Raw genomic sequence first — 18,667 nt, forward strand, 5'->3', positions numbered from 1 at the left:
TCTGTCGTTCTGCCTTTGCTTTGGAATCTGGGATTCCATCGCAGGCAGGGAAGCCTCTACCCCCAATGCCTTCTAACCGAGAAAGCCAGTGTGAGGAAGGGAACCGGAACAACCCGCTGTGGTTGTCAGACCTCTAGACACTTCTGTAGGCGTTTGCTGCCACCTTCTCCCTTCATGAGAAAAAGGAAGTGTTCTTTTCCTTGAGTGTTACATTTTAAATTTGTTGGCACTATCGTGTACCAGCTGTAAATCTACTAGTACTCTAGATGCTCTAGTGGGAGTAAGCGCGGTGGGCATAGGGCATTCCTGTGCCAACTGAATCTCTACTACTTTTTTTATCCTCTTCTATACTTTCACACGCACAGGTCTGATCATTAATTAGTGGTGAACACATTACAATATAGAGCATAAGAGGCGATCTATGTACTCTAGTGATACCAGTAGTGCTTTTCCCCCCGAGTTTCCTTCAAATTTACTTTCAGAACCTACTGCTCATTTTTCAGTATCATGAATGGTCCCAAACCTTCCTTTTAGGGTAGATTTGGTTTTGGGAAACAATATTCAGACGATTCTGCAAAGAACTCACTGGGGTAGGTATGGGGGAGTTCATGTAGCAAAATGGCATCTACCTTCTAGACTTACTCCCTAGTGGAGATGATTATATAATAAGACATAATAAATACCAGAAGTGGCTTCACAAGCAATATGTAAGCAGAGGGAAGGAAGATAAAGCCACTGACTGTGACGGGCACCAGGAAAGACTTTTTCAGGAGAAGTGGTATTTGTTCCTGGGTCAGAGTTTGGCAAACTTACATCCTGCTGTCTGTTTTTGTAAAAAAAAAAATTGTATTGGTCCCGGCCAGTGTGGCTCAGTGGTTGAGCATTGTTGACCTATGAACCAGGAGGTCATGGTTCGATTCGCGGTCAGGGCACTTCCGCAGGTTGTGGGCTCGATCCCCAGTGTGGAGCGTGCAGAAGTCAGCCGATCAATGATTCTCTCTCATCATTGATGTTTCTATGTCTCTCTCTTCCCCCTTGCTGCTTCTCTGAAATCAATAAAAAAATATTTTTAAAAAGTTGGAACACAGCCATGCCTGTTTGTTTACATGTTGTCTATGGCTGTTTTAGATCACAACAGTAGAGTTGAGTTGCACAAAACTATGGCCCACAAAGCCTCAACTATTTGTTTTCTGGTCTTTTACGAATTTACCAACCCATTCTAAACTTTTCTTTAAAGAGTAGTTTCTTTTTTTTTTTTTCCTTTTTTTTTTTTAAATATATTTTATTGATTTTTTACAGAGAGGAAGGGAGAGGGATAGAGAGCTAGAAACATCGATCAGCTGCCTCCTGCACACTCCCTACTGGGGATGTGCCTGCAACCAAGGTACATGCCCTTGACGGGAATCGAACCTGGGACCTTTCAGTCCGCAGGCCGACGCTCTATCCACTGAGCCAAACCGGTTTCGGCAAAAGAGTAGTTTCTTGATTTTGAGAGAGGAAGGGAGAGGGAGAGGAACATCCATGCGAGAAATACCAATCAGCCGCCTCCTGTACACCTCCTACGGAGTGTGCTGTTAACCAGGAATAGAACCAGCAACCTCCTGGTGCACGGGAGAACACCCAGACAACCAAGCCTCACCAGCCAGGGCCCATTCTAAACTTGTAAGGTAAAAAGTATGAGTGGAAGAGCAAGTTGGTTGTTTTAATTTTTTACTTCAGTACATAGATTTTAAAAATCAACATACATTGCCAAAATAACCGCTTAAAATTAATATGTCCTTGACCTAATACAAATCTATATTCACATTTTCCCAACTGTCCCAAGAAGTTTTAGAGATAATTTTTGTCCAATCTGGAATCCTAGCCAAGAACTATGCATTACACCACGTTATGTGTCTTGACTCTTTTTCTCTCCTAATCTGGATTCTTGGAACATTTTTGTTTGTTAATCCTCACCTGAGGATATTTTTTCCATTGCTTTTCAGGGAGAGTTGGAAGGAGGGATGAGGAGGAAGAGAGAGAAAAACATGGATGTTAGAGGGATACATTGATTGGTTGCCTCCCACCCCACACACTGCGACCCACCAGGTGTGGCGAGAACCTGCAACCCAGGCCCAGGTACATGCCCTTGACTGGGAATCGAACTGAGACCCTTCAGTGTGCAGGCTGATGCTCTCTCTAACCACTGAACCACCAGCCAGGGCCAACACTTTTTTTTGTAACACGAACTTATTGAAGAGGTTGGGCCAGTTGTCCTCGAGAATGATCTTTTGTATTTGACAGACTTTTTTCACAGTGTCCTTCAACTTGTTCCTCTAGCTCAGTGGTTCTCAACCTTCTGGCCCTTTAAATATAGTTCCTCATGTTGTGACCCAACCATAAAATTATTTTCGTTGCTACTTCATAACTGTAATGTTGCTACTGTTATGAATCGTAATGTAAATATCTGATATGCAGGATGGTCTTAAGCGACCCCTGTGAAAGGGTCGTTCGACCGCCAAAGGGGTCTCGACCCACAGATTGAGAACCGTTGTGAGTCTAGCTGATATTTTTGCTAAACAGAATTAGATCTAGAGTCTGAGAGATTCAAGTTAAACAGTCTGGGGGTAGAAGACATCACAGGAAAGATGTTATTTATGTTGTGTAACATCAGGAGACAGACCCAGTTGTCCTGCCACTAGCCTGATCTTGTGCATTTGCAGGGAGATCTTTTAAAGCTGGTTGGTGACGAATATGTGCCCTGAGAGAATGGGGCAGCTGGCAGTGCAGCTCTGGTTGGTTGCTGCTAACAAGCAAAGGGGCCCAGTATTGCCAAATCTTATATTTCAAGAACTTTGCTCTTCCTAATGTTTATGCTGAATCTCACAACTTAAACATTGGTTCAATTTCTTTTTAAAAATGCGTGTGGGCCAAAAAATAAAAAATTTAGGGTCTACCAGTTTGCAAACTCTGTTTTAGGCTGAAATCACAGCATGGGTAAAAACAAGTGGAGCCCGGCCAACATGGCTCAGTGGTTGAGTGTCCACCTATGAACCAGGAGGTCATGGTTCAATTTCCAGGCAGGGCACATGCCTAGGTTGCAATCTTGATCCCCAGTGTGGGGCTTGCAGGAGGAAGCCGATCAATAGTTCTCATCGTTGACGTTTCTCCTCTCTCTTCTCTGAAATCAATAAAAACATATTTAACAAAAAAACACAAGTGGAGATGAAGGATATGTTGAAGAAAGAAAAGACTAGCGTAATCTGGAGCATAGAATTTTTTGAAGGAAATAAGGCTAGAAATAATTTAGGGCTAATCCTTGGAAGGCCTTGAATACATGGCAGCAGGGTATTTGGACTTTAATCTTATAGTAAGTTTTTGAGAAGAGTGACTTCCAACTCACGATTTTAGTGGCAATCGGAAGACAGCAAAAATTTTTGATGATACTAATAAGCTTTGCAGTAATTTATGTGAGAGGTTTAGAGCTTGAAAAAGCAGGAAAGAGGATAAGAGACATCCAGGGAGAAAAATTGACAGTGTTTAGTAACTGACTAGATTCACTCAGCCAACATTTATAGCATACTTGTCATGTGCCAGGCGTGGTGCTAGGCATTTGAGATACACAAATAATTGAGAAACGGGTCTTTAAAGCAGGGGTGGGGAACCTTTTTTCTGCCAAGGGCATTTGGATATTTATAGTATCATTCATAACAAATTATCAATTTAGCCCTAACTGGTTTGGCTCAGTGGATAGAGCATCGGCCTTCAGACTCAAGGGTCCCAGGTTCTATTCTGGTCAAGGGCATGTACCTTGGTTGCGGGCACATCCCCAGTAGGGAGTGTACAGGAGGCAGCTGATAGATGTTTCTAACTCCTCTATCCCTCTCCCTTCCTCTCTGTAAAAAATCAATAAAATATATTTTTTAAAAAATTAGCCTGCTATATTTGATCAAACATTTAGTTAACTCACCCCTAATGCTTTGGCAGAGCCAGACCAAATGATTTCGTGGGCTTTATATGGCCCTGAGGCCAGACGTCCCCCACCCCTGCTTTAAAGGAAGTTTCAGCTTGGTAGATGCACTGGAACAAATAATGGGAAATACAGGATAATATATTGCTAGTAGATAAGGACTCAGTGGGACAATGAGGAAGAAAGGGGTCAACTACCCACCTGATGGGATGCAGGAGGGAAGGCTTCTCAGAGGAATCATTGGAGCTGAGTTCTGAAAAGGGTCACACATTGGCTGTGAGGAATGGCATTTACTGTGAGTCAGGCAATATGTATTAAACATCTAGTCATCTGAACTTTATAAAAGGCACTATTATCATCTCCATTTTTTATGTGGGGAAACTGAAACAAAGGACAAACTTCACACAGCAATTAGAACCGGGTTTGAACCCAAAAAGTCCTTTCAGAGTCTGTGCTCCTAATCACTGCACTTAACCAAAGATGAGTCATAAAGACAGGTTTCTAGTCTGTGTAAATGAGAAGACAGTGCTATTAACCTGAATAGGGAGGAAAGGATGAGCAGGTTTCAGGGCTGAAGTAACCAGCGCATTTGGGGAACACGGAATTCGAAGTGCTGCTACGTAGAGGTGTGGAAATGAAAATGTGGGTCTGGAGCTTAGGAGTAAGAAGTCAGGGTTAAGGTTGTGGAGTTGGGAGTTATCTACCCAGAGGTGATCAAGAAATTCTAAGAATTAATGCAAACGTTAAAGGAGAGAACAAGAAGGCTAAGAATGGGGCCTCTGGGCATTTCCAGAAGTAATCTAGAACAAAATCTGGAAAACAGATAAATGATAAAGTTGGCTAATGGGTCAGCTTTTTTAAAAAAGTAATTCTGCTCTAGCTGGTTTGCCCAGTGGATAGATCAAGGGTTCTGGGTTTGATTCCGGTCAAGGCACGCACCTAGGTTGGATTGCAGGCTCCTCCTGGGGCCAGGCCCTGGTCCGGGCTTGTGCAGGAGGTAACCAATCGATGAATTTCTCTCACATTGATGTTTCTCTTTGTCTTTGTCTTTCTCTTCTAACTCTCCCTAAAAATCAATGGAAAAATATCCTCGGGTGAGGATTAACAACAACAAAAAAGTAATTTTGAAGTAGTGAATCATTTAAATGTGGCTCATAAACTCGCTACGTTTCTGTGAAGGAGTTCCAGAAATATTTTGTATGATGGCAGCATTCCTGAAACAAGTGTCGGTTGAGGTAATTTCAGCTCAAGTCCTCTGATGATTTGCTTGACTGGACATACTGCAGAGATCCAAGCCTCTTAACATTTGGAACAAGTCCACAACTTGGAAGGGTATAATATTAAACTGTTGTGTGTCAGATCCCCACACATTAGCTTTCTAGTCACATAAAATCAACTGATACTTACCTGGCAGGGGAGATACCATCTTCGTGATCACGGAGATGGTTTTCCCGGGGCGAGTCTCAGCCATTGTACTGTGGATGTGCTGACCCTGTGATTCCCCCAAATGTGGGAAACTCGGCTGCATAATTTGTGGCAGTGGAGGACTGCGTTCACATTCTTCCCCTGGCCAAAAAAAAGGAACTTTTATTAATATCTAAGAATTTGTAGCTGAAAAAATTCAGTATACCCAGCCAGTGTGGCTCAGTGGTTGAGTGTTGACCCATGAACCAGGAGGTCACGGTTCAATTCCCGATCAAGGCATATGCTGGGGTTGCAGGCTCGATCCCCAGCAGACGGCATGCCAATCAATGTCGATATTTCTCTCAATGATGTTAATGATGTTTCTATCTCTCTTTCCCTTCCTCTCTCTCTCAAATCAATAAAAAACATTGTAATCCCTAGCTGGTTTGGCTCAGTGGATACAGAGCGTCGGTCTGCGAACTGAAGGGTCTCGGATTCAATTCCAGTCAAGGGCACGTGCCCAGGCTATGGGCTCAATCCCCAGTAGGGGGCCTGCAGGAGGCAGCTAATCAATGATTCTCTCTCATCATTGATGTTTCTATCTCTCCCTCTCTGAAATCAATAAAAATATATTAAAATTTTTTAAAAAATCAGTATAGGATGGCATTAGCCAGTCATTGGTTATAAAGTGAAGAGACAGGTCATAGCTGGTTTGGCTCAGTGGATAGAGTGTAGGCTCTCGGACTGAAGGGTCCAGGTTAGATTCCAGTCAAGAGCACTTACCTTGGTTGCAGTCTTGATCACTGGCCCAGTTAGAGTGTGTGCTGGAGGCAACCAGTTGATGTGTCTCACATCAATGTTTCTCTCTCTCTGTCTCTCAACCTTCCTTCCACTCTCTCTAAAAATCAATGGAAAGCCCTAACTGGTTTGGCTCAGTGGATAGAGTGTCTGCTTGGGGACTGAAGGGTCCCAGGTTCAATTCTGGTCAAGGGCACATGCCAAGGTTGTGGGCCGATCCCCAATAGGGCATGTGCAGGGGGCAGCTGATCAATGATTCTCTCTCGTCATTGATGTTTCTATCTCTCTCCCTCTCCCTTCCTCAATCAACAACTACTATATACACACACTAGTGGCCCAATGCACGGATTTGTGCACATTGAAATAAAATTAATTAGAAGAAATATTTTAATATCGCTATTTGCCCTTTCTCTATAATGGAAGTGTCAACTAATTTCACAATCTACAATGACAAATCAAAACACACGCATGTGATTGGCGCCAGCGAGAGCTTTATATGTATGGTGCATGCACGAGTCAACTTAGCCTTTTATAGATATAGACTAAACTTGCTTAATTAGACTTGCTTTCTGACTTAGCTAAACTTTTTCCAGCCCAGTGAAGCACCCCAACTTCTCTTTCAGTTAAATGTCAGCAATACAGCAGTAAATATCAACATGAAGCAGATTATTATTATAGATCACACAGGGAGAACAAAGGGTAAAATATTTAACTGTAGCAGTGTTTGACTATATCCTGTACAGTGAGAAAACCTGAAGTCATTTTCAAGGTCTACCAATTCTTACTTCTTTTCAGTTGGGTCAAGTTTCTAAATCTCCATTTTCCAGCTAATGAAAAGAAAATAGTCTCCTATCTACCTACTCCAGGACTTCTGTGAGGATCAAACGAGATGAGGCAGGGGAAAACACTTCACAGACATTTGGTTAAAGTGTGAAATGTTTGCACCTGGCTATAAAGCAAGTTGTGTTCCTGGGCTGAAGAAACTGCAAGGAGGCTAGTCGTCACTGTGGGGAGCTGATATAGGGTTAAGCCTCGGACTCACCTGTTGGCAAAGTCACAAACAGGTCTTAACCCAATCAGAGAGGTGGCCGCTGATTTACACTTGCCCTATCATTTAAAAAATAAAAAAGGGGGAGGGGCAGGCAGGGTTAGTGTGGCCAGTGTTTACAGATGAGCTTTAACTCCGGTCCAAGCATGGAGACAGTGACCCGGCAGCCCAGTGGCACCTCAGTTCTTAACAAATAACAGTATTGAGTTGACAGGTTAAAATAAACCAGAGAGAAAAAAATAAAATAAAATAAAAAATAAAAAAGGGGGAATTTGCCAGAAGCTGGTCCATCCTTGCTGCTTGACACAGTCGCTGCAGGGAAGAAACATCTGCACAGCATATGTTTCAAGGGACCTGGCGTATATGGCATACTGTTCTTAATATGTTTGCTCCCCTTCTTAGCGCTATGTGTTTTAACCAAGGTCACCTCTCCGGGAAAGGTTGTTTCCCCAGGTGGGGATTTTTCCCTGGAGTTAGGGATTAACAGGACTAAGGAAGGGAATCAGTAAAACCCCTTAACTAAGTGCCAGGTGGGTAGTTAATCACTTTAACAACGAACAATCACGCTTAAGCTACATAATCTTTACTTAGGATAATCTCCTTCAGTTACTTCCTTGTAGCTTAACAGAACAATAGAGTAGTGACCTTGGAATGGAGATAACAAACGCCCTAACCTTTGGAGTAGAATGGATAGGATTAAAATCAAATGGTATATTGCCCTAACCGGTTTGGCTCAGTGGATGGAGCATCGGCCTGCAGACTCAAGGGTCCCGGGTTTGATTCTGGTCAAGGGCATGTACCTTGGTTGCGGAACATCCCCAGTGGGGAGTGTGCAGGAGGCAGCAGGTTGATGTTTCTCTCTCATCGATGTTTCTAACTCTCTATCCCTCTCCCTTCCTCTCTGTAAAAAATCAATAAAATATATTTTTTAAAAAATCAAATGGTATAAATACAGATGTAACAAGAGAATAAAAAAAGAACCTCGCTATGCTGATCAACTGAACGCTGTCTCTGTGTCATTCCTTCTTCGCCGACTCCGTTCACACCTTTGGGAACCCCTGGACCTGTTGGGGTTGGACCCCAACACATCACTACAGAGAGGAAGCTGGGCATCACTACGTGACATCATTACCCGGCGTCTACAGCCACCATTTCTGGGCTGGGCTGGGCTGGGCTGTGGGCAGCATTTTGCACCATGGGGTCTCAGCAGTGTCGGCTGTGATTTGGTGGACCGTTGCTCTGGGTTGGTGGCGGGACCTGAGTCCCACTTGGGGGAAGCTGAGTGTTGCTTTGTGGGCACCAGGTCCATGATGCCATGTCTATGTAAATGGCCAGTGCGTCTCATGGCAGTTCCTGCATTGAGTGTCTGCCCCTGGTGGTCAGTATGCAACATAGTAACCGGTCAGATGGACACTTAGCATATTAGCCTTTTATATATATAGACTAGAGGCCCAGTGCACGAAATTCATGCACTGGGGGGTGGGGGTTCCCTCAGCCCAGCCTGCCCCTCTCACAGTCCGGGAGCCCTCAGTGGATGTCGTACTGATGGCCACAGTCTGGCAGCAGAGGCTCGAAGCAGTTGCCGTGTGTGTGTGTGTGTGTGTGTGTGTGTGTGTGTGTGTGTCCCCACTGGGGGTCTGCCCCCAGCCACATTGGAGGCTCAGAGCAGGCACTGTGTGTGTGTGTGTGTGTGTGTGTGTGTGTGTATGTGTGTCTGCTGGGGGCCTGCCCCAAGCCACACCATGGAGGCTTGGAGCAGGAGCCCCTCTGTGTTGATCTCTCAGGCTCCTGGCCTCCACTGCATGTTGTACTCTCCCTTGAGCTATGGCCAGGATGGGGGTGCTGCTTGCAAGCTGGGCTTTCCTGCTCCAGGATCGCCATGGCGATGGGGGAGCAGGCCCAGCTGGGGGCTGCCCACAGGCCGGGCTTTCCTGCTCCCTGATCAGGCCCAGCTGGGGGCTGCCCTCAGGCCAGGCTTGCTTTCCTGCTCCCGGATCAGGCGCAGCTGGGGGCTGCCTACAGGCTGCACTTTTCTACTTACCGATGGCCGGATCACCACACCGACCCAGGGCCCAGCGGCACTTTCCTGCTCTCCAATAGTCATAGGGTCCCGGCTGGGAGCAGGGCTTAGCAGTGCGGGGCTCAGGCGGCACGGGGGTCCCAGCTGGGGGCTCAGGTGGCACACAGGGGTCCCGGCTGGGGGCGGGGCTTATGTCCCGCTGCCGAGGGCTGCACATGGGGCCCGGATGGCAGCTCGCGCTGTCCCACCCTGCCTGTAGTATAGTATAGAGGCCTGGTGCACGGGTGGGGGCCGGTTGGTTTGCCCTGAAGGGTGTCCCGGATCAGGGTGGGGTCCCGCTTGGGTGCCTGGCCAGCCTGGATGATGGGCTGATGGCTGTTTTTAGGCTGCCCGCACCCCCTTCAGGGTGGGGCTCCCCACTGGGGTGCCTGGCCAGTCTGGGTGAGGGGCTGAGGGCTGTTTTCAGGCTGGCGGGTGATTGAAGCTCCCAGCCTCTCCTTTTTTTTTCTTTTTTCTTTTTATTCTGGGATTTATTTACTTTCTATGGCTGTCACTGGAGCTGAGAGCCGGCTTTAGCTCTGAGGCCGGCTCCAGCTTGAGGCCTCGGCTGCTGAAAGCAGATATCTGGGCTTTGTTTAGGTTCTATAATTGAAACACTGTTGCCATCACTGCCGCTCTAAGCTCTGAGCCCGCTGCGCTGCCAGCTGAAAGCAGCTATCTGGAGCTTGTTTAGGTTCTATAATTGCAACTTTGTTGCATCCAGAACTCAGAGCTGGGCTGCCGCAGGCCGGGAACCTTGGCTTCCTCCGTCACTGGAGCAAGCAAGCCTCCTGTTTGCTTCAGCTGCCTGGCAGCCGGCAGCCATCTTGGTTGGCAGTTAATTTGCATATCCTGCTGATTAGCCAATGGGGAGGGTGTTGGGGTTATGGTCAATTTGCATGTTTCTCTTTTATTAGATAGGATTATATTATATTAAAAAATAAAAATCAATGGAAAAATGTCCTCGGGTGAGGATTAAAAAAATAAATAAAGTGAAGAGACAGGAGCTTTATGAGAGAAGGAATTAGGCTGTAAATGGAAATGCCCAGCATGATTAGATTGGGGGTATCTTATTGGGAAGAATTAAGCATAAAAAAATGGGTGATTAGGTAGGGAGTTATTGATAATAGGAACATGTGTTTGATCAGAGAGACACTGATGTTCCTAGACAAGGGAGTAATATAATGAAAGTCACGTGTTTTAGAGATTTGTGTGGTGAAACTGGGGCACCTGGAAGGCCATTGTAACAGAAGCATGAATTAAATGATGTAATGAAGGAAGCAATCACTGATGAATGATGGGCTGGAGAGAAGAAAATGTCAGGTAATCCTTAAGGTTGGAAACTAGATGGAATTGAGAATAGTATCAACATAAATTGAAAAAGTTTAGAATGTTATTCTGGGAAAGGAAGAGAAGTTTTGTTTTGTGTTTCAGGTGACACTAGGTCAGCTATGCAGACACAGCCAGCCAGAGATAAAGGACCATGCCTGGATGGTGGCTTGAGATTTTTGTCTTGGGAGAAGGGAAAAGAATGAAGCTTTGGTAGAATTCCACAGAAGAACAAAGAAAACAAATGAGATGGAGAAACAGTTATTTTCTCTTTTTTCAGTTAAGTTTTCTAGTTTTAAAAAGCATAGCCCAGCCCTGACCGGTTTGGCTCAGTGGATGGAGTGTCGGCCTGTGGACTGAAGGGTCCCAGGTTCGATTCCAGTCAAGGACATGTACCTTGGTTGCGGGCACGTCCCCAGTGGGAGGCGTGCAGGAGGCAGCTGATCGATGTTTCTCTCTCATCAATGTTTCTGACTCTCTATCCCTCTCCCTCTCTGTAAAAGATCAATTAAAAAAAAAAAAAGCATAGCCTGGTCTGGCTGGTGTGGCTGTGGCTCAGCAGTTGAGCATCAACCTATGAACTAGGAAGTCACAATTCAATTCTTGGTCATGGCACATCCTGGAGTTGCAGGCTCAATCCCCAGTGTGGGGCGTGCAGGAGGCAGTCAATCAATAACACTCTCTCATCATTGATGTTTCTATCTCTCTCTCCCTCTCCCTTCCTCTCTGAAGCCAATAAAATATAAATATAAATATATATATATATATATATATATATATATATATATATATATATCCTGGCCAGTGTAGCTCAATGGTTGAGCATTGACCTATGCATCAAGAGGTTCATTTACTGGTCAGTGGGGGTGTGTAAGAGGCAGCTGATTGATGTTTCTATCTCATCGATGTGTCTATCTTTCCCTCTCCCTTCCTCTCTCTCTAAAATCAATAAAAACATATTTAAAAATATACATATATATGTATGTATAGTTTGCCCTGCTGGATGCCTCAGTTGGTTGAGTGTCATCTGTACACGAAAAGGTTGGAGGTTCTATTGCAGGTCAGGGCACATATCTAGGTTGCAGTTTTGATTCCGAGTGGGAGGCAACCAGTTGATAAATGCTTCCCTCTCACATTAATGTATCTCTCTCTTTTTCTCTCTCTTCCCTTCCTCCCCTCTAGAATCTATAAAAACATATCCTCGGGTGAGGTGGCTGTGTGGAGTAGCCACTCTGTCTCACAGATTCACCAATAAACTCTCTTTCACTTAAAAGTAAATTAATATATAATTTGTAAAGTAAAACCTTAGTTTACTTGTTTGTTTTTTTAATATATACTTTTTTGATTTTAGAGAGGAAGGGAGAGGGGAGAGAGAGAGATAGAAACATCAATAATGAAAGAGAATCATTGATTGGCTGCCCCCTTTGCAGGGATTGAGCTGGCAACCCCGGGCATGTGCCCTTGACCAGAATAGAACCTGGGACCCTTCAGTCCACAGGCTGGCGCTCTATCCGCTGAGCCAAACCAACTAGGGCAAACCTTACTTTACTTGTTGATGAAACAGTGTTTTAACAGTGATTTTCCACCAGTATGCCTCAATAATTTTTTTAAAATATATTTTTATTGATTTCAGAGAGGAAGGGAGACAGAGAGAGAGACAGAAACATCAGTGATGAGAGAGAATCATTGATCAGCTGCCTCCTGCACGTCCCCTACTGGGGATGGAGCCCGCAACTGGGCATGTTGCCCCTGACCAGAATGGAAACCAGGACCCTCCAGTCCACAGGCCAACGCTCTATCTACGGAGCCAAACTGGCTATCGCTCTCAAGAATTTTTAAAATATGCAATACCTGACTATTTAGTCAGGGGCACTGACCTCTTTTGCCGACTGTCAAAAAAAAAAAAAAAAAGACAACAGCCAACACAACAATAACCATTTGGTGTGAATGAATCAAAATTATACCTTCTTATTTGGTCAGATCGGCCAAAAACTTATTTTTTAGTGTGCCATAGAATTTTAGTCATTAGTTGATGTGTGCCACGAGATGAAAAAGGTTGAAAATCGCTGTTCTAAGAGAAAAACCGGGTACAGTGTCTCTGCAGCCCATTAAGAAATCAATGGTTTCAAACATAGCAAAGATTTCTACCACAGGGTTGTTAAGATAATAGGAAGCTGCAGGCAGAAGGTATGCATTTTATTCAAAAAATGAAAGGAAGTAAAAAATGTGGTGGTTCGTAAGTGTCAGGTGTAGTTTTGTTCTGAATTAAAGAAGGATTGATCCATTATAAAAAATAAAATAACTAAAAAATTAAAAAAAGAAGGAGGATTGATCCAGCAGAGGAGGAGAATTTGAACATATTATGGAAGGGTACTTACAGAAGGTTCCTTAGGAGATTGAAATGAGTGGGATTGCAAGTCTAGGTGAGAAGGTAACTTAAGGGCAGACAAGCAAGGCCAAACACCGAACCAGAAGAAAAGAATGGCAGTGAGTAGAATGTAAAAATGGTGAGGGGGAGGGAGGCCTGATTATGCAACGCAAAGAAAGAGACAGGATTTGTTGGGATGAAAGGAGAAGGATGAAAGAATTGGAGACGGGTGGCTGTGGGGATGGTAACAATTTGAACTTATCCACTGTTCATGAGAATTTGAAGCCTTGGCCACTCACCCCCAAAAGTTACAAGGGACGCATTTGAGAGTGGATTTCCTAAGTACCAGACAACCTCTGCCAGTTTCTCATTCTCAGTCCAGGTCCTCCATTTTATAAAACCATGAGCCTTCTTCCTTTCACAACATAGTTGTCGGCTGCCCTCTGCTGGTCGATATTGGTCTTGGCCTCCAGATATTTAAATCTGAGAGCATGCGCAAAATGGGAAGCCAAGTACTGAATCTGTTAGGTAGTATTACAGCATATATTTGATCACATCTACATGTAAGACTTAGTAGAATAGATACAAATAAAATACAATCCTAAATCCCAAGAAGCTTATAGTACAGTCTGAGTGAAGACTAAAACATGTACACATAACCACTGTAAAAAGCATCCATTTACTCAATAAAAAAAAATTTTTTTTATTGAAGAGCTTATAGGTGCCAAGAGTTTATATTCTACAGAGGAAACAATTCACATAGTAAGATTAGGGCATAGGCCAGGGGTGGGCAAACTTTTTGACTCGAGGGCCACAATGGGTTCTTAAACTGGACTGGAGGGCCGGAACAAAAGCATGGATGGAGTGTTTGTGTGAACTAATATAAATTCAAAGTAAACATCATTACATAAAAGGGTACGGACTTTTTATTTTTTATTTATTTTTGCTTTTATTTGTTTATTTATTTTTTAATATTTTACAAAGTAGAGGGAGGCAGGGAGGGAGGATTCATTCCCAGCAGGACATGATCAACAGGTACATGGGCAGTGGTATCAGGGACAGCAGGGGGGGAAGGGCATTCTGTGCTTCTGCCACAGGTGTCTTTCCAGGGTGGCCCGCAGGCGGAAGGGCACACGGCAGTGGGGGCACTCAAAGCAGGCACCGCCGGGCCCAGGACCGTGTATGCTGCGGTGGCGGCTAAGCTTGCTCCTCTGGGCACAGGCAAAGGAGCAGAGGTCGCAGGTATAGGGCCGCTCCCCGGTGTGTGAGCGCCGGTGCACCGTCAGGGTGCTGCTGTCGGTGAAACGTTTCCCACAGAACTCACAGCTCAGTGTCTTTGGAGTCTTCTTAGGCAACTTCTCTGGGATCTGGGCAGAGTTGATTCCCTCTTCCTTGATGGCGTTGCCCCAACTGTCCCCACCAGGACCAGCCTGAGCTCCACCACCTGGAGCCCGAGGTTCCTGCACACCTGCTGTGTGGGCAGCTCCAGCCCCTTCAGGGCTGCACAGGAGAATCCTGGCCGGGGCAGAAGCATGGGCGGCTGGCTCTGGAGGCGCAGCTGAGGCCTGTTCCTGACTGGCCTTGGCCGTGTAGGGGCTCTGAGGTTGCAGCTGCCGGTGGTGGGTCTTCTTGTGGCGGTTGAGCTTGCTGCTGTGGGCACAAGCGTAAGCACACTGGTCACAGGCGTAGGGCCGCTCGCCCGTGTGCGAGCGCATGTGCACCTTGAGGCTGCTGAAGGAGCTGAGGGTCTTCATGCACACAGGGCAGGTGGGGCTCCGCCGGGGGAGGCTGTTGGCCCGGGAGCCCTTGGCCTCCACTTCCTGCCCCACCACTGCTGACATGGCTGCAGCCACCTCTGACTGGCCCAGCAGCGGAGCCTCTGGGGCCTCAGATTGCGTCCAGTAGATGGACAGTCCATGGTCCCACTGGGCATGGCGCAGCAGTTTCCAGGCCTCTGTGAATTGTCGGCCACAGCGGAGGCAAGTCAAAGCCTTCGGGTTCTCGAGTTCTGAGTCCGGGCAAGGGCTGCGGCCTCGAGAGGGCTGACAGCCCTGCTTCTTCTGGTCCACGATGGCCTTGATGGCCTTCAGCCGGAAGGTCTGCAGGCAGAGGTCACAGGTCAACGTATCTGAGTGTTTGCCAGTCCAGGGCTGGCGGGCGTGAGGATTAGGGACCAGAGAAGTCCACGGCGCCAACTGGTTCTGCAAGCCGAGGGCGAGGTGGGTAGGGGCGGCGGGCACCAGGGTAGGGCAGGAGCGGGGTGCGCCCTCCAGGTGGCCTGGTGCGGGCACTTCCTTTGGAGAACCCCGCTGCAGCCCCGCGGCCTGTAGGGGCCACGGACTTGGCTCGGGCTTCACGTTTATGACCAGGTCCCCCATCTCCATCTCGTCGTCGGTGTGGGCGGCGGACTCGGGGTCTACTCGGCGGGGCTTGCAGCCGACCTTGCGGCGGGACACGGGACATGGTTTGGGGTGCGGACGATCCTGTGAGCTGGCGGGCTGGCGGGCAGGCTGGTGGGCTTCAGGGCGGAAGGCGCGCGAGGGGTGTGCTCTCTGGCCAAGAAGCTCAGCTGAGTGACTGGGGCCACTGGCCTGGAACTTTTATACCTGCTAGCCTGGCCGTGGCTCCGCCCAATGGGCGGGGCCTGATGGGCTCAGAAGGGGCGGCCCGCGGGGGCCTGGCTGGAGGTCAAACTCAGTCTGAGCCTTGCCCACGGGGATTGGCTTAAGGACTACACAAACTAAGGGCACCGAGCTCACGAGGCCAGCATAGGAAAGGCGACTTCAGATCCCGTTTTAGGGGGTCTTTTTCGGGCCGTAGTTTGCCCACGGCTGGCATAGGCCATAGGACATGGTGGGCGACAGGTGATTAGAGAACCGACATTTAAGTGGAGACTGAGTAGAAGGTGAGGATAAGAAAGATGCTTTCAGGCAGAGAACAGCATGAACACGGACAAATACTACTCCGAGAACTAAAATAATGCCAGTGGATGGAAGTAGGAAATATGGAAGAGTGGTGAGAGAAAAGAGACCAAAAGCAGCTCTGGAGAGTTTTTTTAAAAATATATTTTTATTGATTTCAGAGAGGAAGAGAGAGGGCTAGAGAGATAGAAACATCAATGATGAGAGAGAACCATTGATCAGTTGCCTCCTGCACACCCGGGCATGTGCCCTTGACCGGAGTTGAACGCACAACTCTTCAGTCTGCAGGCCAACACTCTCCACTCTCCACTGAGCCAAGCCAGATGTGGAAAGTTTTTTTTTTAATATATATATTTTTACAGAGAGGAAGGGAGAGAGATAGAGAGTCAGAAACATCGATGACATCGATCAGCTGCCTCCTGCACATCCACATCTCCTACTGGGGATGTGCCCGCAACCCAGGTACATGCCCCTGACCGGAATCGAACCTGGGACCTTTCAGTCCGCAGGCCGACACTCTATCCACTGAGCCAAACCGGTTTCGGCCTGTGGAAAGTTTTAAGGTCTCTGGCTACATTGTGCAGGCTGTGGTACAGCTTTACATATAACTCATGTAGTTCTCACAAGAACTCCGACTTTCCAAATAAAGGCTCCAGCTAGTGGTGGGTCCAGCTTGCACCCGATCCTGAGAAAAGCAGACAGATTTGAAACATAGTTGGCAGGTAGAATAAATATAATTTGTAAAAATTAATTTTTGCACACGTGTATTAAAGGAGATTCCTTGCATGCCATCTAATGAATGGTGGTGGTAGACTGATAGGTTCCAGCTGGAGTCATCAAGAGCCTCAAAGAGGAGGAGCAAACCTGTGTATAGCATAGAAAGTGATTATGGTGGGGGTGGGAAGGAGACAGTGGTGAGGGGGAGCGTGGGAAATACAGTATGAGCCCCTGGTCCTTTGGGGATCCTCCTTGGAGAAGATGGTGCTGTGCAAGAAATGAAATACAAAAAGAACATCCTCCACAAGTATCTTAGATATTCCCCACAATCAGAAACGGGGGGACAGGAAGAACTGAGTGTGGTGAGTACAGGTGAGAGAAGGGACTGATTCCCTATCTTGGCTAATACCTGCAGCATTTAGCACAGTATCTGGCACCTAGTGAGCACTCAATAAAAAGTGATAGTTATCCCACACTAGCTCCAGCTACATCTGCCTTATTTGCTTCAATAGGCCACTCCCCCAAGCCCTGTGGCACCTGAGGCGCACCTCTTCAAGGAAATCCAAATGAGAGCATGCCCTGTCCCTGGGTCTTCATTTGTAATCAGACCTGCCAGACATGACTTCCGGTCATCAAATCCAGAGGCGCCCTCTCCTCCTGGAAACTCCAGTTTCGACTATTACAGCACAACGGGTATTCACATTCCCCAACAAAACGTAACCCTTCTTCAAATCCTTTGCTGTTCCCTACCGAAAGCATGAAACAATGTCAAACCTCGGCTAGCAAACCTGCAGTTACAGAACTCGGAGAGTGCCTTGTGTTCTAGCAGCCGACATGGTTGTGGATAATAAGCTTCCGAGATCGCCCCCATTTCCCCCAAATCCAAGGGTGAGACCTTCCGGCTTCACTTTCCGAGGCAGAAAGGTACCTGCACTAAAGACATTTGCGAAAACAAGGGGTTCCCTTTACAGGTCCTGAAGGGAAGGGGGAAAAAAGCGGCCGTCACGAACAGGATTCGAACCTGTGCGGGGAAACCCCATTGGATTTCGAGTCCAACGCCTTAACCACTCGGCCACCGTGACTCCCAAAACTGCAGCCGGCCTCGCGCTTACAGAAGGAGTCCGCCCGGCGGGGACGCACACCCGCCGGCCGCGCGCCCCCTCCCCGGTCCCCACCTCCCTTCTCTGCCGCTCAAAGGGCAACATCGGGGGGGACGGGGGACCCCGGCTGGGAGGGCCACCCACCCAGCGAAGACTCGGGGTCTCAGGGAGCGCAACGCTCTGTAGAGGCGACGGCGTTGCCTGCAAAGGAAGCAGCTGGCGGGCAGGGGCTGGCCCCGAGGGTGGCGGCCCGGGGACCCGGGATGGAGGAGGGAGAGGCGCTGGGACGGGGCATGAGGGGCGGCTCGGGAAGCGTTCGCACGGTCTCCCCGGGTGAGAGGCGGGGACATCTCGGGGAGGGGGGTCTGGGCTCCCGGTCCCGGGCTCCGAGGGGCTAGGGATGCGCGCGGTGCCGGCCACGGCGCCCCCTTGGGGAGCGTAGACAGGAGCCGCTTCCCGGGCCGAGAGGCCACGAGAACAGGGTCCGAGCGGTCCCGGCAGCGGGCGCCGGCCCGGAAGCAGCCGCCGCTCCGGGGCTCCCGCCGCCGCCGCCGCCCGGGAGGCACCCGGGATCGGGCCGCGCCCGGCCGGCCGGCAGGGGTCGCTGCGCGGGCCGGGACCCAGGCGGCGGGAGGCGGCGGCCGCGGCGGCGGGAGGCGGGCGGAGGCGGCGGAGGAGGCGGGAGCTGCGCCGAGCGGGGCGGGCGGCGGCGGCGGGCCCGAGCCCGAGAAGATGGCGGTGCGGAAGAAGGACGGCGGCCCCAACGTGAAGTACTACGAGGCCGCGGACACGGTGACCCAGTTCGACAACGTGCGGCTCTGGCTCGGCAAGAACTACAAGAAGGTACGCGGGCCGGGCCGCGCGGCCCGGGGGCGGGACAAAGGGACCGGGCCCCGCCGCGCCCGGGCTCCGGCCCCCTCGGCGGCCGCGGCCCCCGGTGCCGCCCCCGCGCCCCCTCCGGCCCGCGCCCCCCG

At 48.4% G+C, this 18,667-nt stretch overlaps 1 protein-coding gene, 2 non-coding genes and 1 pseudogene across 3 annotated transcripts in view; 2 read left to right on the forward strand and 2 right to left on the reverse strand.

Annotated features, from left to right (window-relative positions):
* Nucleotides 1-5,348: 5,348 nt before the first annotated feature.
* On the forward strand, nucleotides 5,349-5,515 carry LOC111827017. The gene has a single exon (XR_002830478.1). It is a non-coding gene; the product is annotated as a U1 spliceosomal RNA (small nuclear RNA).
* Nucleotides 5,516-13,921: 8,406 nt separating this feature from the next.
* LOC102426718 lies at nucleotides 13,922-17,798 on the reverse strand (annotated as a pseudogene).
* Nucleotides 17,594-17,675, reverse strand: TRNAS-CGA. Its single transcript has one exon. It is a non-coding gene; the product is annotated as a tRNA-Ser (tRNA).
* Nucleotides 17,799-18,425: 627 nt separating the features above from the next.
* SMARCC2 (SWI/SNF related, matrix associated, actin dependent regulator of chromatin subfamily c member 2) overlaps nucleotides 18,426-18,667 on the forward strand; it is a 21,250-nt gene continuing 21,008 nt past the window's right edge. The window contains 1 exon segment of the mRNA XM_023758035.1: nucleotides 18,426-18,536. Coding sequence (XP_023613803.1) covers nucleotides 18,426-18,536 — 111 coding nt within the window.

This window comes from Myotis lucifugus, unplaced genomic scaffold (assembly GCF_000147115.1).
Source record: "Myotis lucifugus unplaced genomic scaffold, Myoluc2.0 scaffold_119, whole genome shotgun sequence".
NCBI classification, from domain to species: Eukaryota; Metazoa; Chordata; class Mammalia; order Chiroptera; family Vespertilionidae; genus Myotis; species Myotis lucifugus.